General features: G+C 41.6%; 1 protein-coding gene across 1 annotated transcript; it reads left to right on the top strand.

The window, feature by feature from the left end:
• The first annotated feature begins 4472 nt into the window (after window positions 1-4472).
• AMELX (amelogenin, X-linked) lies at window positions 4473-24171 on the top strand. The gene is given in 4 exon segments (XM_009287848.1): window positions 4473-4492; window positions 21575-21623; window positions 22980-23024; window positions 23761-24171. Coding segments are annotated over 4 exon segments (525 nt in total).
• Window positions 24172-24654: the final 483 nt, after the last annotated feature.

Below are 24654 nucleotides of genomic sequence, written 5' to 3' on the forward strand. Positions count from 1 at the left end.
TTAGTCTAAGGGTAAACAGGGGAGCAGAAGATGAGTATGCTTTCACAACAGTATTAAAATTGCTAAAATAAAGGGAAGAATATTTCCTATTCTTCTACAATCAACCTCTCCAAGTTTTCCAAATGCCTCAAGATATGATTTCATGTTTAGAATATTTAAAAAGCATTCTCTTAAAAAATTGATATGTAATGGAGATGGATTTCATTCCTTTTCTGACATTAATAAACATGAATGATTTACAAAGGGATTGCCTAGCAAAATATTCATCCCTAACATACCCATTCTGTACTGAACTTTTTTATACATCCAGAAAACCAACCTCCAGAAGTTAGAAAGCTCCATTAAATGCATCAAAATACATGTTCAGATTTTCTGAATTTATTACTTCAGCACATATCGGTATTTTTGGAGGAATTTATCCAGAAGCACCACAATTAGAGCCAGAAGGGGCCGAGTACTTTTTTGGAGGTGCCAAAATGGAGACAGAACACCTTAAGAAGCCTAGATGCAACTGTAAAATTACAGTTGAAATTTTGTCCGTCTTCATGTAAACAGATTTTTGTGTATTTTTGTTAGTAGAAGAGAATTAAGCCATATTGCAATACTCTGAATTTTGCTGCAGGTTGAGAGTACATGCACAGCTATCACAACCACGACTGCATGCAGTAACAAGCTGAACTGCAGTAATTAAACCATCTGAGACCACAGTAATGGGCTACACTACAAAAGCCAGAGGTTTCATCAATCTCAACACAAGAGATCTGGGATAGCCTAGGTTGATTAAGAGGAGGATTCTTATCCCTTTTATCAGTTCACGTACTGTGTATTTTGAGGTTGGCGCTATGTTTTTCTCAAGCGTTAAAACAGTTTCCTGCTTCAGCAGGAATAACGTGAACTCTGCAAGCTAATGGCAGCTGACCCAAAATCAAATACAATAGCTGCATGGGTATTATTTTTAGTGACAAAGCTGCCTTAAATAGACTCTGCTCCAGCTTCTGCGACCAACACAAACGTGCTCCCAACAGCCCTCGAAGTTCAGCTGCTCGTGAAGCTGAACAAGGAACCACAGCCGGTGATACACCGAAGAATGGCATGTCCTCTCATGTCCTCTCTGAGTTTTCCTGTGCCCCAAGCCATGGAAAAGGCAGGCTCCATCCAGAGGACAACCTTTGCTCGATACTGCAGGTTGCAGTATCCATTCATGCCATGAATGCCATCCATTCATGTTACGCTCTTACTAAATGTCTTACTAATCTCATGTTCCCAGGAGATTTAAAATATGAAATAGTGCTCTTTCTCCTAAACCTAACGAGATTAATGTTAAACATATGAAAAAATAAGGCCGAAACAATATGTGAAATGCATTTAAACAATTTGGATTAAACAAATATAATCATATGTCCTATTTGTATCTTTACTGGTCCTGAAGTAGTACATAATGCCCTGGTGAAACAATAAGGATCTCTGCTAGCACAGCAGTTAACCATTTCTGCATCCAATCATAAGTATTAATGTGACTGCAGCCAATGCTTTGAACAGTTAGGACTGGCATCTATTTCTATGCCACTCTATTATCTATTTTATATTCAGTATAACAGAAAAAATGGCAACATTTTAGAGAGAAGTAAATGATCTACTATTTGAAAGAGAGAATGCACGAGAGCACACACTGTCATTTCCAAGCATGCAAAAATCGTATCAGCCTGCGTATTGTATACAAGGCTAAAATAAATATATATATATATATGAGTACTTTAGTTTACCTCCTGGATTTTAAGCTTTTAAAATACATGTAGATTACATTATCTGACTTGAGCATACCGTCAGAATCTCATCATGAAGTAAAATAAAATAATTAATTCCATGACTCCAAGAACTGGGATTTGACTAATAGTAAAGCCTTTAATTCAATACAAACCCCTATTCTTATTGTTTCAAGTGGTTCAAACCAGTATTTTCTATAAACTGATATTACTTACAGAAAGAGTTTTGGGTCTAAGGAAAATGAGATCTGTTGTGCATGTGGAAAACAGCCATTCTGACTGCCTACCTACCAGGTCTGGTTGGAAAACAATTCTATGGTGTTTTTTTTTTTCTTCTTTGGGGGGGTGGGGGTGGGTGTAATTTAGTTGATAAGAATAAAATGCAAGACATCTCCAAATATTTACATTTGGAAGCAGAGTGAGAGCTCTCAGTTACTCATGTAAGACACAGGATGTCTTACATGCTTACTCATGTAAGACACAACTCAGGAAGAGGTCTGTACTACCTGGCTTGGAGCAAGGGTTTGAACCATGCTTTACCCTATCCCAGGCAAATGCCCTAATCAGGAGGCTACTGACTACTCTAACATCTACCCCTACTGCTATACTGAACCTTGGTAGAGATTGTCAGGCCCCTCCAGAACGACCTACAAACTCATTATGTGAGGGGCTACTTCAACAGCTGACTTGGACGCCTCCAACAGTGACTACCCACTCACTCCGTACTGTGACCGTGTGTGCTCCCTCATGCACATTCTCTCTTTCACAGCCTGGGCTGAAAGAAAGGCGTTGTAGGAGCCATTTTCTTATTTAAAGAAGTTTTCTTTGAGTCATGAGTTTATATCACCAGCCAGCAGCGTTGCAGGCGTTAGAGACACAATACGCATGCCTCTAGGAGGAAGGGACAGGCACATTTCAAACATGCAGAAAATAAGCAATTAGCTTTTAGGGAGCAGGAGTTTTCACTTCATTTGCTACATAATCACTCTACACTTCCATTTTGGCTTTATCACTCGCACACTATGTTCACACGTGCAAACGCTACCCTGTCCTACACACTGACAGCAGGCAGCCTGGGAGAAGTCTGTACCACTAAGTGAGTTGCAGTGTTCTGCCAACCTACTTCAGTTTATTGGGACTGTGTTTCTTGCCTTTTTTTTTTTTTTTTTTAAAAAAAGATCCAGGATATCAAGTTCCACCCACATCGGCAGCTGTTTTGATGACTCTCTCGCTCTCCTGAAGACCCTGCAAAGACAATTCTCTATGGAAAAGTTCAGAAAATACAGAAAGTCTAACAATTAGGGAAAATATTGTGAGTAAAGAGGTGGCTTTGCACTCACTAGCATTATCATTACTTTTCATCTATGTAATTACTTTTCCTCTGTTTTCTATGTATTGAAACACTTTGTGCTCTCTTCTTGCAATGCACAGCAAAGGACAATACTTCAGCTTATTGAGAAGCACTACTTCAGCATTTCTTATAAAAAAATATCCTGTTTGCACACATGAATCTGTTGATTTGCCATTAAGTTGAATACCAAACGAGTTTTTAAGAAACCACCTCAGCCGCACTGAAACTATACAAACTGCTCTGAATGGATATATAGCTATAGGTCAGACTGATACATACCTGGAAAGACCACTAAAGAGCACCTTGATGCTCCTCATTGTCTATCAACATGGAGGCTCATTAAAAATGTGGCATTCCAAAGCAAGAAAAATGGATCCACACAAATAAAGCCACTGTGCTGCAACATCAATTTTCAGGACAAAGGTACATTTTGCAAACTGCCCCTCCAACCTGAGGCACCCCAAGTTCAAACTGTGTGCCTGCCAGCCAGTCCACGACTTCTTTCTTTGTTTTTAAGCAGCACATTTACTTTGGACAGAGAAAGGGAAAAATAGCCCATAAAGTTCCCACTGTTATGAAAAACAGAAACAATTGCTAGAGTTACAAGCTCCTCACGGACCGAGCCAGAAGATGAACAGCTCTTGGTCTCTACTTTCTTCTATGCAGCTAAGCCGAATTTAAAAATGCAACAATAACAGTGTCATGGCCATAAAACCTGATGCTTACGGAAACTGTTACTTGCCAAACTGAACCTATGCAGCTGCAGCTGTCATGCCATCGGCTTTCAAAAACCCTCTACCCTCAGCACATTTTGCTCACGACTGCCTGGGTTATATGCCCTTCATGCACAGAGCATGCAGAAAAGGATAAATGTGTCACCGCAGACGTCAAAGCAAGCCACCTGACAAAGCCACTCAAATACAAATCAGCCTAATTATGCAGTTTGGTTTCAAAATGTTAATGCCACTTCTCATTTCATAGTTTCATTCCTCTCGCGGTCCAACTATGAAAACAGGCAAGGTCATGAAACTGGTCTGAAAATAAACAGTATTTGAGGGCTCTCAGTTTATTGATGGATCTCCAGAGCCTGGTAAGCGGTCAGTAGTGCCAGCTTCCCCCCCCCCCGGCCCCGAATCAAAGCTGTTCCCTTTTCTTCAAACTTAACTGAAGCACAAAAAAATTAAACCCGACATCACTGTGAGCACCACGTTCAGCACGTGTTGTCCATCACACTTATCTCTAACCCACTACGTGCGAGATTATTCAGTTTCCTTACCCATTAACTAAGTTACCTTGCATCTTCAGTGTCCTTTAGTATTTGATCAAACCAGATTTGAATTAAGGACCTGGATCCAACTATGCCGTTTCATGAAATAAGGTAAGAATAATGTCATTGACCTGAAGCTACGTACCAAGCATCTGAGAGAGAGCCTAGCTAGAGCAGCTGCAACTTCCAGGACACCTTTTGCCGCCAGACGTCATGAATCTTAGGGGGGCAAAATTGATCTTTCCATTTCTCTGCTTTGAAGCATGCGGAGAGCTCAGCTCAGAGGAAAACTCAGTCACACAGACAAGTCATGACCGGGTTCCCTGCTTCTTACTCCAGAGGAGATGTCTCGAGACAGTGCAAGGAGAGGTGAGGAAGGGGCAGGTCTCCCCTCAAAAACCCTTCTCCCCCGTGGCTGCGCAAGCTCGAAACCAACTGTAACTGCCCAAACTCTCCCTATCAGGAGTAGCCGAAAGAGTGCTGGATGCAGCTGCCATGGCTCCTTGGAGCACAGCGAGGAGCACTTGGTGGTTTCTGCCTGACCTTCTCAGGCAGTTAGTTTGGAGCTTTTTAAAACACTTTTGAAAACTTTCTACTCAAGCAGGCAGGCGAGCTGTATTTATAACGTGGTTTTGACAACAGCAACACAGAGACTGCGCATTTTACACAGTTTGCTAGGGAAAAAAAAATCCTTGATAAAGGCACTGCTTCATAAATAACGTCTGTCATGTCCACAGTCCCCATACACAATACTGTCATCTACAGTGCGTGGGCAGGGAGTGTAGGAAATTTGTGAAAAACAAACAGTGAATCACCAATGATTTTGATGGCAGCTCTGCCCTACGTGGCATTTCACCAAGTCATCATTCAGAGCGACAACTTTGTTTCTCAGTTGGCACGACTTAGCGCTTCATCAGATTGCTCACAGAACAGGAGAAACCACGGGCTAGAGTTCACAGCAATGGCAAGGGAGATGATGTAAATAATTTTTTTTTTATGTATATCCCCCCAGATGCTTTGTGTACCTCTAAATCAAGGTAGGCTGAACAGCCTCCCACCTGCCGGGGTACAAGAGCCTGCTCACAGCTCAGAAATGCATGCAGCCCTTCCTGGCTCGACATCTTGGCCACCAGTGCCTGCCTGGTAGCAGCAAACACAGACATCAGATGTCCCTAATTTCAGAGCCTTGCCCAAAGCCCAGGGAAATCAATGCACAGGCCTCAGCATTTTCAGTGCCTCTTAGATCAGACATCAAATCCTCAAATCACGCAGCTCCTCACCTCTATTTCCAGTCTCTTTCCACGCCACTACCCAGAGCTGAGCGGTGCTAAGGACAGCCAGCATGTTGCACACTAAACATCATACCATGCAAGACTTCCGAGGAAAAAAAACTCTCTTAGCTGCAAAGAGAGCTGAATAACCTTCTCAGAAATGTACTGTCACTAATTGCGCTTACATCCCAACACAAACCCAGGGCACTGAAGGTAGATTTATCTCTCTCCGTCAAAATGCTGTAGCCAGAGATCAGTGTCCTGCTAGTCATCTCATAATTATGCTGTACATTTGTAGTTCTTGCAATCTTTCTTCAAAAATAAGTTTCTTCAGCCCATATATCCCTTGTGCCATTATTCTTTGAGTTTCCTCTAACGAGCAAACTCTACTATTTATATAACTGGAAAGGGGGACATGCTCCTTCATGAACCCGCTCACTCGAACCATGCGATGAAGGAACTGCCATTTCCAGGCTCTGCACAGCAGCCACCCTGCAAGCAAAGAATCTAAAAATCACCAACCTTTTTTGGTGGCCTGCAGAAAGATAAAATAGAGTGGCTGTGAAGAATCCAACTAGCCTGCCCCCCTTTTATTTATGAGCTCCAGACAAGGTTATGTAAAAAACTGGATAAAAAATGTAGAACTATATCGGAACTATTTATTGGAACCATAGGTTCCAATTCCTATTTATTGGAACTATAAGTTGACAGCAAGGGTTTCCTTCTCAGAAACTGAGGAGTCCACCAATACTTGTTGAGTTCTGCTTTGAACCGGGGTTCTTCAGGTTATTCAGTAGCTAGCAGTGTTCTTTGCAGAAAAATCAGGGTCCTTTGGAGTACATCTACACCTAGGTGATCTTATTTTTTATATCATTTCTATTAGCTACCAGTACATCTGGGGAATTATTTTTCCCCGTTTCAACTACTTTTTTCAGTAATGCACAGCTTTATATTTAAAAATATGCTATTCAGGATGGAATGTTATAATACAAAATGTTCACAGTTTACGGAGAGGTTATACAAAACATACCCTATCAGCAACAAAATGGAAGAAAATGAACTACTTCTGTTGTCTACTTTGGATTAATTTCTTCCCAGAGCATACAAAAATATTAATCTTAAAACTTTAAACTGAGCTTGGCCTAAACTCTCATTTAGAAACTGGTTAAGTGATTCTGATATTTTAACTTCATCATTCATAGATAAGCAGTATGGGACTTTTAACTCATTTATTAATTATGCAAAATTCCAAGGGCTCGACTCTCACTCCGGATGGGCGCAGGATTAAGAGAACCAACTTAGCAGGCAGCTGAGAATTCCTCTGGCTGATCTCTTGTTACACCAATGACCAATGCTGGCCACAAAAGCCTCACGGGACTGTCAAAAATAGCTTCAGAAACAGAATTGACCTAAAAATCTCATTTTTTCCGTGGAAAAATTCAGGGTTTTGTCTTAAAAAATACTCAGGAAAGATATGTTTTCTGTGGAAAAAAATGATGGCTTGGTCAAAAAGTTCAAAAAACTTTGCAGCTAAGAAAGATGTTTGCAGTCCAAAACGCTCTGGTGTGCCTCATGGGAGCTGCGATTCAAGCGCCTTGTGTGCTTTGCTACCTCTCCCCTCGTGAAGCAGGGGTTCCTGTGACAGACTCCTTCCTTCACCCTCCAGGGATGGCCCTGCGCTGTGAAAATCCCCTACGGCTCATTAAAAGGAACCTGGGGTATAAACCCCACCCTGCAGAATAGCTTCCAGGAGACACGGCAGAGCTATTTTGAATAAAAAGACATTCCATTTTTGTATTTCCACAAGAAGTAATTGAGAAATGCTGACTACGTTAGCCTTTCCTGGATTCCTTTTGAACTATACTGGGAAGCCCCAGAGACAGACTGGGCATCCACAGTCATGCAAGGTTATACGCATTAAGCTCGCATGATACAGTTCACTCAAAAATAAAAAAGAGAAGTACAACAACCTCTATTAGATTTCTGCTTGATGTGATCCTAAGACCTGTGAAAATATAGAAGCGGTAGCAAGTGGCATATGCAAAAAAGGCACTTTAATTATATCTGAGCTGTCTGGTCTAGTAACCACAAAACACCCCATCTGCTCCAGAGACTGTCTGCCTGTGCCTCACCAACTCTAAAAAGCAGAAAGCAAATAAAAACCAATTAAATATATTTAACTTGTTTTTTTATCTCATGATTTTAAGTGTTACCTACTAGCAGAAACTGATGACTCCAAAAGAGATGACATAAGTACTCTGACAAATTATATTAGGCTCTAATAAAAGCCCATACAGCGAGATATATTAAGAGAGAACGTGCAACATCATCCCTGTTTCTAGAAAAGGAAAACCTCGGAAGGAGTCGCAGAGACTTTGTTAAGCTGACGGAGAGTTGAAAGGCAATCCTGGAGCAACCAAAGCTGGGTTTGCTCAGACATGCTGGTGCTGCTGCTGTAACCTCTGAATAGCAGGAGAAGTGTGCGCTGTATTTTTTCTCGAAGACTTTTGAAAGCAGTCAAACATACTCTGAGTCATTGCAATATCCCGAAAACCCCACTTTACAGCTTTGCTTTTATAACAGCCATACAGCGGACTGTCCCTTTATTGAAGTTTTAAAATCCACGTGTGACGAGCAGCATTAGGTACGGCCCACACCTCACCAGTCACTGAACCACAAGGGCAAACTCCCATCTTTGGGCATGTTTAGATTTCTCGCCTGCGGAAAGCAGAGCATACACAGAACTACGGATTCAAATGATGTTTTGGAAAATGATGCACTAGATTTTAAAAGAGTATTCAGTGAGAAGAGGGTGCAGCAAGGACCTCGTCCAGCTCTCGTAGGGAGCAGCATGGCCGGGGAGAAGCTTGCAGCAGCTCCCTGCACGCGCAACCAAGGCTCCAAGTCCTGTTTCTGAAACCTAAAGCTTAAAGAGCACAGGCCCTGCTCCCAAAGCATTTGAAAAGACACATCTCCATCCACAGTCTCCACACAAAAGACATAAACATAAACAAACTCAGAGGCAGACTGAAAACCTATTTTTAGATGAATGAACAGCATGAAAGCTTTCCAATGTCCTCTTCTTACGCCCCTCTTCTGTTTCTTCTCTTCCCCTCCCTTCTCCCCCATATGCTTTTGTTGGTGACTGCCAAATGCTCTCTGCTCCTATTTAAAATTTTTAATGGCAATCTAGCAAACATCCCTGATCCAATTATTTTAATCTATCTGTGTTAAGTGGCCACAGCAGCTGTTCACCTCCTCTTATCGACATTATTAATACTGTAATTGAAATATACATTAGTCAGCTGAAAGAGCCACATAAATCTCTTTGAATTTTACTTTTCATTATCGATTGAGGAAAGTTCTTAGTGAAAAAAGAAGGAACCAAGAGTGTGGGTTTTAACAGCTGGTATGAAGCTCTTGCTTAAAGAAAAAAAAAAAAAAAAAAAAGGCATGCAGACACAGAAACTTAAAGAGCTTTCACTGCAATATCCTTGTAAAATCAACAATTGCTTGCCAGGTTAGGTTTGCTGCTGGGTCTCACACTATTGCCATACGAAGAGCTCCCCATCCCACAGACACGTAGCAGCACAGCATATTGCTTTTGAACTTTTATCAAACTCTACTAACAAAATATCACAGCATTTCAGCTTACTGTCAAAGATTTCTGGTAACGGAGGTCTAGAGAGCAAATTCATTTTGAGGTTTACAGGATCTAAAGAGTTCTTATCAGCATTATGCCCTTTAATGACCTAAATGAGATTATTTGATACAGCTCGTTAATAATCACAAAATTTATTCAAGGGAAACTCAAGTCATAAGCCTGTATTTTGAAATAAGAGGGATTATACACCTAAGTATCATTGCAATGTGCTTCTAACAGGCTGCGGATGAATTTTAGTTGATCGCCTTAGACATACTATTTGTTCTCCAAATCCCCAGGGATCTCCTACAGGAGCTGCTGCACTGGGGGGTCCTACCGTGTGCCAACCTCCTTTGGAAGTTACACTCACACGCTTTAATATAATTACACGTACGTTCTCACATAAGGGTCCAGCTCTTCAGAAAAGTCACCCCAGCAAAGCAGCAGGACTTTATAAGCTTAGCTGCAGTACAATAATTTCCATTAGCTGAAGTTGTGGCTATTTGTTCAGAACCAGAGGAGGACAGAAAAAAAAGTTATATAAATAAAGCTCTTTAAGAGCCTTTACTCAGGTCTGAAGAATTCAACAGCTGCATCCCATTCAAAAAATGGAACAGAATAAATATCCTCAGCTACAAGAACGACTTTCCAGGGGCTGAGTTGAAAACCGGTCACATTTCTAAAAGACGCTCATTTTAAAGGCATTTGTAACACTCTCAACATTTCACACTATTTTTACAAGTTTACTTTGTGATATTTGGTATTCGCTTTAAAGCTTTATCTCCAGGAGGTATGTGAAAGTATAGGCAGATCTCAGTGTATGTATTTACGTAAGGGATACATAAGGAATACATAAAGCTCCAGCCATTGCAGAGAAAAGCCTGCAGGTGTGCTCTCTGCACTTTTGGAAAGTGACAACCGGACAAAAGGAACTCAAATGCACTTTTTCATTCTATCTGATTTAAAGTCATTTTCATCACTCTGCTTTTCTCGGGATCCGACTGGTTCTTCCTCTGAAGCATGCAGCTAGAATTCCTGGCATTAGGAAAACTGTGGGCAGCTCCCCAAGCTGCTCCTTCCCCAGGGGTAACTGGGCTGCGGCAGGACAGAGCCGGCACATTTCTGCTGGTGGCAGGTATCTAGGGTAACACCGTCTCGGCTGCTCTCACCCCTGTCCAAACTTCTGTATCTAAGTCCCTAGTTATCCACGCAATGCAAATTGAAATTTGCCTTAGTAGTATTTTCTCCTAATACAGCTCTGGGTCATACAGAAGCATTCAGTGTCTTACAGGACTGACACAATTAATGAAATACATGACCCTGGCTGTATACAACAGATGTTTTGGTAAAGATGGATATGAATACCCAATAACGCTTACGGACAGAAACTGAGGGAATAATAAAGAATGATGCATCTGTTAAATGTATAACTGTGTTTATTATTTCATAGAAGGCTGCTTCCCTTAAACTTCTCCATTCAAACCCTCCACTGAATAAACATTAAACACGTTTTTCCTCTATGACTTCTCACACAGCACAGAATTAATGAAAGAATGTTACTGCTATTACTTCTTTTATTATTATTATTATTACCCATACATCATTCACTACAGAATGAATTAGCTTATCCTTGAGGAATCCCTTAGACTCTGTGAAGTTCTACCCTTCCCATTTGACAGAGTAATTAAAGCCAACAACGGCAAAACTGCCGAGTAATTATGGCTGTTTCAAATGCTGACAGAAGAACTATGGGGTAGACCAGACCTACAGTGGGATTGCTTTCAACATACAGGCATCTCTAACTAGACACGCTAAGTATCACTTCCAACCAGTGGTGAGAAACAGGAACTTTTGGGGAAGCAATTAATTTCATTTGGTTTACAGAGATAAGAATAAAACTCCAGAAATGCCTTCTTCCCCACTTCCTCCCGTCCAGGGAGGGAGTGTACAGTGGCCAGCTCAGAGGTCTATGTCTACACTGTGGCTAAATTGCAGACGTATAATGAGATGACATTAATTCCACCCTTAAATACCATTTTCCCTGGCTGCTGAGCACCAAGTTTCCTCTGAGCTCTAACTTTTGCTAGCAAGGCAGCAGGAACATGAACACACTTATCAGTAGCCATCTCCACAGCTGCTTGATAAAACACGGGGTTTTACAGCAAATTTGCCAACAAATTTCCCAAGGCTGAGCGTTTGGTCAGCTGCTGCTCCTCCCGTGGTCCCATGAAACAAGTGGTTCTGACCAAGCTCAGTTGGACCACCACCACCATCACTGCACCAACCCATCCTTACAGAATCCAGACCGTGCCCCAGATGAAGCCGCAGCCCTTGCAATGCTCAGAAAATAGCTCAAGGTCATTCTTCATTTTATTAATTTCATGCCCAGCAGTGAAAATGTCAGCTGCAGAGGAACCTGCCTTTGCTTAGTTCATTGCCTGCTGTAATTCCCTGAAGTCCAATTGCCATTTATAGCGATGGGGCTGGGTGGAGCGTCCCTGGGAAGAAGGAGATCACAGGCTGCATTCTTCAGCTGCTGCAAGCGTCGTTTCCCCTAGGAACTGGGCACACGCTGTGCTATTACGAAACAAACAAGTCAGTCACAATTTTTAATTATACTACTACTGGTTTTCAACTAATTTGGTGCCAACCTCTACAAGAACAGTTTCCAGCACTACAAAAATTTACCCCGAAAATTGTCCCAATGAGTTCTGTTACTAAGGATGTGAACTCCCACAAAAATGAACAGCAGATTTGCAGTAACTTCACTGAAAGTAGGATCATGCTTTTTTTTTTTCCTTCCCTGCAGTACAGAGCATAAAATGCCAGATGAAGCAGTAATATACTCATCATAAACACTGATGTGTTGGACTTAAGAGTTGCAATGCATCGTGGTGTTATGTAACTAACAGTGAGTATTAGAAACCAATATAAATTAACAGCTTAAACTTCCCTGCCTTTTACTGTCTTCTCTCAAAAAAAAAAAAAAATCCATAACCCAAACCAGTAAAAGAGCCAGAGCTCTTTCAAGTCCATTACGGACTTGGTTATTGCCAGTCTGTCCTATACAGAAGGCATTCAGGCTATAGCCGATTACATAGAGAAGCATGCAATAGAGAAATGCAAAGAGCATCCACAGATTGCAATGATATAGTTAACGCTGTCCTCCTCCCACATCTTTTCCAAAACGTTAAAACTGCCTTCTATCTGAAAGCAAACCAGAAGACAATAGTACAAATACCATCCACAGTTCACACTTCCAAGAGTACTCTGTTTAAAAGCAAATAAACTTCTACGTTACTCTTTCCAAAACAAGCTCATTTTTTTCTACTAGTTAATAATTACAGAAGTATTTTCTCAAGTTTATTGATGGTGGGAAAGAGAAGTACAGTTAGAGCGTTATTTTCTTGTAGAGAACTGAAATAATACTTTTTCCAGATTTCCAGAGAGATGTTCAGTGGAAAAATGCCCAGTATCCTGAAACACTTTTTTCTGGAAATTAATTTCACTCCTTCCTTCCCATATAGTCTTTCATGGATGTGCAGAAAAGCACACAATAAAACAACATGCAGTCTTCAAAAGCACATTGAAACACTCATTTCTGACATCTGAAATGTCTATCTGAGAGGACCAAGTTTATTTTACAGTATTCCAAGCCAATAAAGATTTCGTACCAACCTAGAAAGCCTTAAGAGTTTTTTTTTAATGTTGTTTATTAGCATTGCTCCCAATAAGAATCAACAAGTTCTGCTTGGATTAGTTGTTTTATGCAAACAGTTGCATAACAAAGAGAGGAATAAACTCCTGTACCCAAGCCTTAAGCTCTAAGGTAAAAGACTAAGATGCCAACTATTAGAGCATGACCGTATGTCTCAGGTTCTCATTTATTTTCAATTCTCCTGGTAGTTACAGAAGTAATTCTAAGAGCCATCCATCATGTCTCCTCTTAAAGATGTCTTTACAAAATGTGCCTACTTGTTTTTTTGCTGTACCATGGGTGAGAGGATAAGAAGCATTTCAGACTGTGCAAGATAAACAGTTTTAAAACTTTAGATTACCCAGATAAAAACTTTCTCAGAAACCTAGGGGGGGGAGAGAGAGAGGGCAGAAGGGGACAGTATGAAGGCGAAAGGAGAGGGAAGAGCCACTGACCCAGCTCATTTATCTCACTAGAGAAGAGAGCTGGGATATGTTCCAGACTAGCTAATAATTTCAACCCTATCACCTCACACAACCGATTTAAGTTTGCCTTGCATTTTGCAACAGGAACTAGTATGTGATAAGCGTTACTGAACTTAGCAACGAGCTAACCATCCATCCCACCACACTGTCACTGTCCCTTTAGAAGGCTGTCCCCGCAAGAGACAAACAGCTCCTCTCCAGAGGGAGAGCTGACAGAGGATGGGTCTGCAGCCACAGCCTTCAGCTCAACCCAGCGTCCCTCCCCTTAAAGGCGCTCATCTCCATCCTTGGACTCGGGAGTGAGCTGAGGGGAAAGTTGTGAAGGCACACAGTCAGCCTCAGTTGTCACCAGTTTTAGGTTTCTAACCATGTTTTCCTATTTTTCTTCAGCGTTTTTCTCCAGTCCTTCTGCTTTGTGGTAACTACTCCCCCTTCTGCGCTTCAGCCCTGCAGGACTTGCACAAAAGGGAAACAACTGCTGTACAATACAAGGGCAAATGAGAAACTAAACACCTATTTACATCACAAAAGAATACAACAATAAATCAGAGGGATGAAGAGGGAAAAGGACTGTCATTTATCTTCTGCTTAATACCTCTTCTGTGTTACAGCACATACAGTGTTTCAGATGCAGTATGATTTCAAAGATGATGGCGCTTTGTAAACTGCGTGTTCCCTTTTTATGCACCTGTGGTGAATTACTTGAGGAAACTCTAGAAAATGGCTGTCCAAGCTGCATCCCACTGGCCAGGCTGCGCCCGGAGGGATGATACTGTCCTGCTCCCAAACAGCTTCTCAGCAGACAACCATTTTGCTGTATAATGTAGCCCTGGGCTGGCCATACAGACCTGTTCTAGACATCACCACCGATTGCCTTTGCAACCCCCAAAATAAAAATAGATAAGTAAGTAAAAATTAATTTTTTTCTTTGCCCTTACTAACACAAGATGCACAAAAAGCTTTTGATAGCCTACTGATCTGTGTACCTACAGCTGCTTAGGTTTACATTATGCTTGAAATAAATACAGGAAATTTTTTTATAATAAATGCTTGAAAGGTCAGCTTGTAGTACACTGCTGTTGAAGAAAACACATTATTAATCAGGATCTTACCACATGTTTTTATTTGAGTATCTTGTTTCATAATTTAGGACCCACATTTTGAATGTAAAAAATTACACTGTGTGTTTGCCACTGACCTTACCACCAGATTTGCTCATTCCAGTTTGAATTAATAAGGCTATTAAATCACTTAGCATTTGTCCTCATGTAAACAGAGTCAGAACATGCTTCTTTGCTCTCAGTGACACTACAGACCTTCTCACAGACTTTTCTTCTGTATAGAAGGTACCTTCTATATGTATAAATACATATCTTCTGTATAGAAGATAACTCCAGAGAGCAGACATTTACCTGGCCAATAGCATTGTGTTACTACCTAAAGGCAAGGATGGAGAATTTATTGGCTCTGCTGACAGCCACCATAGATGTTCAAACTCCACAAGCCAAGAAACATTCATCTAAGCCATCTTGTGGGTTTTGTGTCGTGTTGGATCTAGACCCGTTTTCTAAATCTTGGACTCTTGCCTCCCCAGTAAAACCACCCAGGGGAAACCAGTGCGGCACAGATACAGCTGGGGCTTTGCAGAGGCTGTAAGGATATCAACATAAAATTTGGAAGCAAATGTGTGTGTGTTTGCACGCATATTCATATCTGTAATGCAGCAAGCAGTTTAAGAGAAAAATACCATATGCTTAGAACAGTTCATTATCAAAATAGTATTAACAGAATGAGAATACTCAGTTGTTACAGGTTAGGAAGCAGGAAAAAAGGCTATTAGAAGGACGAAGACCTTGTAACTTTCTCCTATGCCCCACCACTTCCCACCCAAGCTGAGTTACTGTATGCTCCTAGGTGAGCTTGGGCAGCCTGCTAAATTCCCTCTGTGCCCTGCTAATGCATTAGCAAACAAAACTGAAACAAAACAAAAATACCTACTGAAACTTGTAACACATAATAACAAGTTATTACCTGTTTTCATTTGCTACATATTTAACAAGTTTCCATGCAAAGGTACCAGCCCGGCCCGAGCATAGAGAGCGCCATGTAGATACAGTCACATAGTCTTTAACAAGGTGGAGTGTTTTGCAGTGGGTTAAGAGCTAACCCTCACCGTGCTAGTACTACTGCGATAGTGAATATTCCGGACTGTTCTTGTTTGCACGGCACTGCACTCTGAAGATTTTAGAAAGGTTTGTAAGTGCTGGTGGAGACAGACCCCACTGTCCCCAAAGGAGGTGCCAATCCTGACTGATGAGCAAGCGCAGCTTCATGTACCTCAATGACAGGTGCTTATATTTTACCAATATTTATCAGAAAACGTGTAACCCTCAGGGCTGTCCCTACACTTAACGGGACACACCACAGCACCCGCCCCACTCGGACAGTACTGATGGGGAAGCTGCGGGGTCTTACCAAGGCTCTCATCTCATCAACACACCCGGGTTTCTTTGCAGGGAGGGGTCTGGTGCGCAGCCACACCATGCCCCAGGACCCATGCACAGAAGCCAAGATGTGACCTTGGTCTGGTGGTACAGCTGCAGCCTCCAGCAGCTATGCATGCAAAGGGACAAGACATATATCTCCAGAGTCAAGGAGCGTGTACGTGATCAACCTTACGGAGCTGAACAAGTGACGACGCATCAACAGCAGTACAATTACTGTCAGCGTTAGCACTGTTAACTTGCAGCTAACGAAAGATACCATGTGCTAACTTATGAACATGATGAAAGTTTAAATTAATGTATTTACAAAGCATTTTGCCAGTCGAAGAGCGCACGTAGGGTTAGCTACCTTAGCTCAACCATCTGCTAAGCTTCAGCAGCCCCATGATGTTCCCGATACCGTGGCTTATCACTGCTGGTAAGGACAGTTGACCAAAGTTCCCTCACTCAGGGCTCAGGCTGAGATCTGAGGAGTCGTGCAATTTCAGTTCAGGATGGAGAAAACCACAAGCCCATAACCAGAGGCTGAAATTTATATTCGCAAACTACACATGCCGGGGCTCGTGCCCTGGCAGCAACCCAGCTGGCAGGGAACAGCCTTAATCCATGCTATTAAACTGCCTCTCTCTACAGAGCGGCCACATCCAAACGGTCTGTCACGAATAATCCCTGGCCTGTGCTAACTCTATACTCAGGAACTGTTTCAGAGAGTTGGTCTGAAAGACCATAAGCTACATCAGAGACATTGGTGATAACCCAACAGCACAGATGATCGAGCCCCAGCATCGGAGGATGCTCTCTGACGTGGTTCAACCTCTCTGTGTAGACATGGCCAAAGAGAGCAGAGCAGGAGGGAGAAAGGCAGACAGACCTGCAGTCATGGCATTTACATATCTTTAAGAAAGTTACTCACACTCTGCAATATACCCTAAGTGAGAGAAGACATAAGCCTGTACTGTCAAGAGTAAAGCAAGGGGGGAGAGAGAGAAGCATCTCCTTGGTTTTCCTTCTGCTTCCATGGTTGTGCTAGACCCTGTGCTGCCTACTGCCCGACTTTGGGAATGCAAATGAAAAAGATTCTTGCCCGTGACTGATCGGGTCAATTCTTCAAACTTGTACAAAAGAGGTAACATTACATTTTGTGTTTTATTTTTCCTGCCCAAGCTATGTGAAATATCTCTGTAAGAGTGAACTTGTGTGTATACCACGTAGGAGCAAAGTTTTAACTAACGACAAAAAATAACTAATATTTATCATTAACATCAGTGCTATACCATTAACTAACATTTACCTATGTTAGGCAAGTCTTTCCAAGGTACTCTCAGAACTACTGACAGGGTCACACTACTCTTAAAACTGGTATCAAGCTTCACCTGAGCTTCATCTAGATTAAGGTCAAATGACAGAAGACTCAATGTATCCCCAGTCAGGCAAGTCCATTTCTACAAAGTTGATTTACACATTTGTTATCATTTGATGCTGTTTTCTTATAAAGCAGACAGTGGGGTTGCCTCTCTAAAATTACCTAGGAAGCTGTATGCTCCAGTTAAAGACAGATGAAGCTACTAGTATTATTTACGGACAGTGGTAAGTACTTCTTTCACCTACTCGCCAACCCACACTGCAGTCAGTGGGACTGTACGTCCAAGCAGTTCCGCACAAGATGACATGTGCTGTTCAATGACAACCAAGTAAGTAAATTTCTCAAAATACAAAGGATATCCTTTGGCCACCCTGTTGTATTCGACTTGCAACAAATTTGGCTGTTGGCAGTCCGTCCTTAGCTCTGCAAGAGCACGGTAGCAGTGCTCTCCTCACTGCACATTTTAAACAGATTTTTCACCTCAGTATGTTCTTTAATTTTTTCCTATTTTTGTGCCTGCACAATTCTTCTGATACCAGAACAAAAAAAACCATGAAGGACTTGTTCTGACACAATGGGGTCCCTGATGGCTACAGTTTCCCAGTTCCTAAGAGGAGATCCCACTGTCTCTGAGCCCCTCTCTCCTGTTCTCCTGGGGCAGGAGAACACTTTGACATTTTCCTCAACTTCCGAAAGACAAATGAAATAAGCAGGCCTATGATCTACCAGATTTATTTTCCTACTTTGAGAAGCATAAGAAGGAGCTGTTGCTGCCTATTTAATCTTCTGCCTTTAGCCCAGGGAAAATGATCTTCCCAAAGGAAAAGAGCTATTCCCCCCACTCTTTGGCAGGATAGAAAGTGATCCCATTACTCCTTGAGAAGCAACAGCAGAAGGGATATTCTCACTTCCTTCCACAAGGAAGCAAAAGGGGATCAACAGTTTCTAAAACACTAACAGGCTCTGTGTAAGTGGAGCAGAGCAGGAAGTTTAGGCTGCATAAGGATTTTCTTTAGTTTAGTTGTGCCAGCAAAAAAAGGTACTTGTGATTTCCCTGTGAGTTAATGCAGATGAGCATTTTTCACTCTGTGATTTTACCTCAGCTAACTACTATCCAACCAAACTACTGTTCATCCCTTTCTTCTCCTACTTAATGCAGAACATTAACAGCAACTTCTAATTAAAGAATGCTCACAGAACATGGAAATTATAAGCCATAGAAAATACTTGCGTTGATTTACACTACTATTGCATTTTATTTTTCATAGTATGAAAAAACAATTGTAACTTACTACACCTTACTCAGCATTTCTTCAATGTTCTTCCTTACTGAGACTTTAAAAAGGTTAATGGTAATAAAACTGAAAACATCACTTAAAAAACAGTGCATTAGCCTAACTCTTATCACCATGAAAACCTTGGATTCTTCTGTCCTGAAACTTCACACCAGGACAGCAGAAACACCACGTCTGGCCGGCAAAATACACACCTAAATACTTCAGAAGCCAAGAGCTTTATACATCAAAATTGAAATTTTAGTCATACAATTTTGTATTCTGAAGTTATTTCTGAATATTACCAAACCACACAGTTAAGCTAAGCTTGTTTTCATGACCTGACATAGTACCACTAGCACAGGACATGACCTAAATTGGCTTATTGTAAGAAAAGCAAAATACCTTACTTTTCTTCAACTCCCAACTGTGATGATATGAATGATGGAAGACCTCAGGGCCTTATTTTTAAAGGCATGAAGTCATTAAGTGCTGGGAAACGAAAAGCCTTTCAGAATGTGATCCAAACGCAGGAATTTACCCGCCCACTCTGCTCTTCCTCTTCACTGGGATGAGTGAGGATGTTCCCTGTATGGAGATCTAGGTGCTCACTCTTTGGGTAAGGCATGGATGACAGTTCTGTAATTGCTTAAAATGGTGTGCAAATAGACACTAATCCTCCTCCTCCAATACTGAATTTTGAATCTGAGAAACCTTTTCACTGAAAACCTATCATTTCTTAATGCAATGAGAACAGGACAGGTTCCTGCAGTGGAAATATAAACTCCTCCCAGTTTCTCATGCTCATGGCAGCACTTTGAAAGCGTGACCTCCTAAACTTTGATGCACACTTGTGCAGAAAGGTCACTTCAGATAATACTTCAGCAAAGACAAACGCACCACACCATTATAATAATAAATGATACGTGAATTATAAATTTGGCACAAAATTCTACACTGTGAACAAAATTACATTAAGATAGATAAAAAAGCCAGGAAAAGCAGAAAAGAAAATTATAACTCTAGTGAGGGAGTGGTCTTCAAGGCAGCTCTTAAGTAAATATTTTTATCAATTTTTTTTTCTTGAAAGTCTCCTGTGAGTTTTCTCAAAAAAAACCCCAAAAATCCCCCACCAAAAAAACACCCCCAACCCCCAAAAAACCGTAAGAGCAAAAAAACAACACAGCAAGAAGGGATCATGCACAGCTCAAATATTTTTGCAGATTCTCCAGCTGCTAAAACCTATTGTTGTTTTTTTTAAGGCTATGACTGCTCCCACATTCCTCTCTCAGAATCTACTAAAGCTGTGCTGTTGGCAAGTATTGCTGCATTACTTTTAGATGACATTTAGTCCTTTTGCTCTTGGTACTCATGAACTGGGCTTCAAAATTAAAGGGAACTGCCCTCAGAGATTGCAGAAACAATGGAGACCAAAACCAAAAAAAAGTTCAAAAATTTGCATTCTGTCTCAAGATAAATTCCAAAATCCAAAGGAATTTTTGTCACTGATTTGCTGTTCCCACTAAATACTTAATAATGAATGATCCAACTTTCCAAATATACTGCAGAAGATTTGTCCTTGATATCTACAGATTTTTTTTTTAGTTCAGGTTCAGATGCTAATATATGAGCACTGTTTTTTTTCTGATACAGTGATAGCCAAAGTAGTATTTTTTCCCTCTTGTTAGATACTAAAATTTGAGAAAGACGAGGGCTGGATCTTTACCACTTGCCTGCTAGGTGCAACGTTTGCTGCACCAGTGAGTATTACAGTCACGTTGTGACTACAACAGCAATTCAGTCCTCAGTTTTGGTAAGCTTGACAGTGAATACTCTTCTTACTTTGTGATGCAACATCAACCATACATATACAGAATGATAAAGTGAAAATTCCAAGGGAGAGAATGAAGATTTAGCTGGTCTGTATGCTAAATGCTCTGACTAGGGTTAATTTTAGCAGACCTCTTGGGAATGCCTTGTCTGATCCATGAGACAGTGCCATCGGCTGGGGAAGGAGCCTTGGTGCTGAGAGCTGGGGAGGGTCCCTCCAGCAGGGAGGGACCCCTTCAGAGCAAGGACCCACCTAAACCCCAGCATCGGGTGCACGTGGCTGGCCGAGCCAGTGGTCAGGGAGCCAGAGAGTATCCACAGCACAGCGCCGCACAGACACGTCTGGCATGCACAGGGGAGTGTTAGCAAAGAGTCGCCCACCTTGGCCTCAGAGTTAACACAAGGCATTTAACAGCTCTGTGCCATCACCGCTTTCTGAAGATTATCCTGCTTTCATGAATAGCAAAGGAAAAAGATTAGTACTGTAGATGAAAACTTGCCCTTCTGAGACCTAGAATACTATTTGGTGTGCCACGGAGTTGGCAGCCACTCTGGGCCAAAGGGCTGGATTTCTTTTCCAAACTCCTCCAATCTTACTAATCTTTCCATAGGAATGAAGTAGAGATAGCAACACTGTTTTTGACTGCTAATGCTTCATGTAAAAATAAGCTCATAACGACTTCAGACAGAAGGCAAATCTGCCAGTCAGCAAAACATTTAAGTACATGCTTAGTTTAAGAAGTTTTGCTATCTATTGTGTGCAACTATTCTCTTGAATCACAGATGTAGGCTGGCTTTTGTACAGACCAACTTGAGCTATTTAGCTACTCATCCCACCCATACCGGCATCCTAGAAGGGAATGCTTTGGCCTAAAGAAGTGCTCACTCTTTCTATCGACTACAGTGAGGAACAAGACAATTGCCTTATATGTTTAACTGGTAGATGAGAAAACTCATGCTTGAAAAATCCTACCCATAATGGCTTACCAGTAACTCAGCGAGACAAATCTGTCACCGCTATATTCGTTACATGAACTCAAAGATTGTCAGCAAAACCCAGGCCAAGCGCTATGTTACTTCAGAGTAATTTTACTTCGTAACACCATCTTAGAGTTTCCTTTTCTAGCTACCCCCCCAACCCAACACATCCTGGTTTTAGCAACTTCAGCTAGGAGGTAAAATATTTTAATCTTTTTGACATACTCATTCACTTCAACATACCTGGCAGCAGGACGAAAGTGACTCGCTACTGAGTTACATCAGTGTCAACCAGCTCCCAATGATGTAAAACCAGAGCACTGCAAAGTGAACCCTTCACTGAGTCTTCAGACAGAGAAGATTAATTTCAAAGCCAGTTCAGAAAATGAAACCACATCAACTATAACGAATACCATCAAGTGCCAGTCCTGGTTTATCAGTCCAGAAAGTTGTTTTGAACATGGAAGTTCATGCACTAAATTAAATTCTGGTTTTGCTGTATTGTACGACAAAGGAATTTGCCTAAAAACGGGAGATGTTCATGCATTCGAATTCAGGCAACTCCACAGTCATAAAAGCCCATGATATCCTTTAAATGAAGGGGAAAAAAACAGAAAACAAAAAAATCTTGTCCAGTTTTAGGGAGTACTTTTTGCCTGTACCTGATCAGAAAGTTCAGAAGCGTTGAATTTTTGGAAAAGGTTATCTGCATAAGAGAAAACTTGATCATTACGTTAGGAAAAGTGAATCACAAATTTTGGAAACTACGATACCTGCTTTTTTTCCTGCTTTAGCGTTTTAGCTAGTACAAAAATATTTCCCATTCCTCTAAGACCAGATGGCTTTAAGTTTTAGCAGCAAAGCTGGAATAGAACTGGAAACACAGAGGTTTTCATTCTCATGAAATGGTAACAGTTTTAAAATTTAGTTTCAGCTCACATCAGGTCCACAGCAAAACTTTCAAAATGTGTTACAGCAGGAGGTTCTGGGCTGGGGAAAAAGACAGAAAAAAACATTTAGGGGAATGCCTCTGTCTGCCTTAGTTTCACTTAGCAAATTCAGGACTTCTAAAAATTTGTGACTTTGGGCCAGTAGGCCCATGTCTCCATGTAGGCAACTCTAGACTAGGAACTTCAGGACTTCCAGACTCTTGGCGTCTCCATGTAGGCAACTCTAGACCAGGAACTTCAGGACTTCCAGACTCTTGGCTCACCTGAAAGACATTCTAGTAGACTCTGTGGTTTTAAGATCCGCATCTTTGATTTGCCATAAATAAATCAAACTTTGCATGTCTTGGCACACAAAGTTTGAGCGTGTTTTTCATGGAATGATTTTACCCAAATTGTTCTGTCTTCTTGTACTGCTGCATGCTGTTCAGCACGCAAAGGATATTGAAAACCTTCTCTAGAAAATGATGTCATCATAGGTATTACAACTGACTCAGTGTAACAGCACGATCAACGCAATGCTTGGCTTTGCCATCTGTTCTTAGGCAAGGAAATATGCTAAGCTGACATAACTATGGATTATCGCTGTCTCCTTTTCCTTGGAAGGTATTAACATCTTTGAAATGGTACCAGAGCCTGATGAGACCCCAGGTATCGCTTTTTGTTTTTCTTCTGCTTTTCTCTGTATACACAAGCCTCAAAATCTCCATCACTGAAGGACTGGCATAGATATCAACTGCCTATGAATATGTTTGTAGAAGCATGTTACTGCTGCACTAGCGCTTACATTTGTTACAAGAACACTCAAATGCGAAGCATTTAAAAGTGCTGCGTCAAGGCACCTGGAAAGCAAAACACCCAAGTACCCTCATGGGGACATAAGCTAGGAGGAAGCAACAGAAACTCTTCCTTGCATGCTCCATAGCTGGAATTCAAACACAAGGGAAGACAACATATGAGGCAATACTCTGCATGGACAGATATGGCACTGTACTGTGGTGTACAGACACATTTCCCTTAAACATTGCATGTAAGTATTTTGCACGTTTCTTCTGTTATACTTCTATTATATTATCCTCCCACTTGGGGAAGGGGGTATATAATAAAAGAATATGCTCCCTATTTTGGAGAATATAATAGTGTTCTTTTGTGGGCTGAAAATATGCAGACCATCAAATCGCAGGAAAGACAAACTTTGGTCCAAGAACTTTTATTATATGGTCTGGACAGCATAACAGGGGCCATCCCCGAGAGCCTCTATGTGCCACCACAGTATACATGTTAAATAACAGCGAGAACACAATAAAGTGGGTGTCTTCCATCTGTGCATCCATCCTATGGCTATGATTCAATGGGAGCTGACTACATCATCAATCAACGTTACCAGTTGCAGTCCAGCAACATCCACAAGTGCAGAACCTACCACCTCTCCAACACACACTTTACAGCACTCCAGCACCAGCTGATGCAAATCCCCAGGCTGTATCCAGTTTCACCAGCAGCACAGCACCAACCAAGCCTGCCAATGCCAGCTCAAACAACACAACCCCAGGCAGGTGAACAACCAAACCTGCACGAGCAGCCTCAGCATCCTGTAAATCCCAGCCAACCGATGTGGCCCCAGCAGCTGGGGAATCCTCACCTACCCACGTACCCCATGAACCCGCTGCCCCGTCTGCTCCCAGACATGCCTCTGGAGCCACAGCAGTCCACCGACAAGGAAAAGCAAGAGGAAATAATAAGAAAGCTTCCCCCCCTACCCCGCCCAACAATTAAGGCCAGCGAGTGTGTTAGTTAATACATGTCTGTGCAGTCACACTCTTGTCAGGTTGGAATGGGTTTATATCAGTTCAGCTTCTGTCAGACTGGAGTAAAAGATGAAATTTTAAACAAATTTGAAATTAAACCAAGCACATGACTATCAGATCAGATCTCTTACTGCAGATCTATCGTATCAACACAGCCTCCAGTCTGTCCTGTCAAAGCTTCACGACGTCACATGGAATTTCAGAGGAAGAAACGTGTATTAACAAACTGTGCAATGCTGTACAAAGGGAAGACTACACTTTGCAGGACCTTACACCCTACAGGAAAACATAAACATACTAACAGCATGGCCTTTGCAACAGATAGAGTTAATAACATGCCCTTTTATGTTTAAAAGAAACCAAGCATGCAATATAGTACGTGCTCACTATGTGATTCAGAAGGCAGGAAGATTATAGCAGCTTCTTTTAACAGTGCAACAAGCTTCCACAACTTTTAGCTCACTGCTTTTCTC

This window comes from Aptenodytes forsteri, unplaced genomic scaffold (genome assembly GCF_000699145.1).
Source record: "Aptenodytes forsteri isolate BGI_AS27 unplaced genomic scaffold, ASM69914v1 Scaffold200, whole genome shotgun sequence".
NCBI classification, from domain to species: Eukaryota; Metazoa; Chordata; class Aves; order Sphenisciformes; family Spheniscidae; genus Aptenodytes; species Aptenodytes forsteri.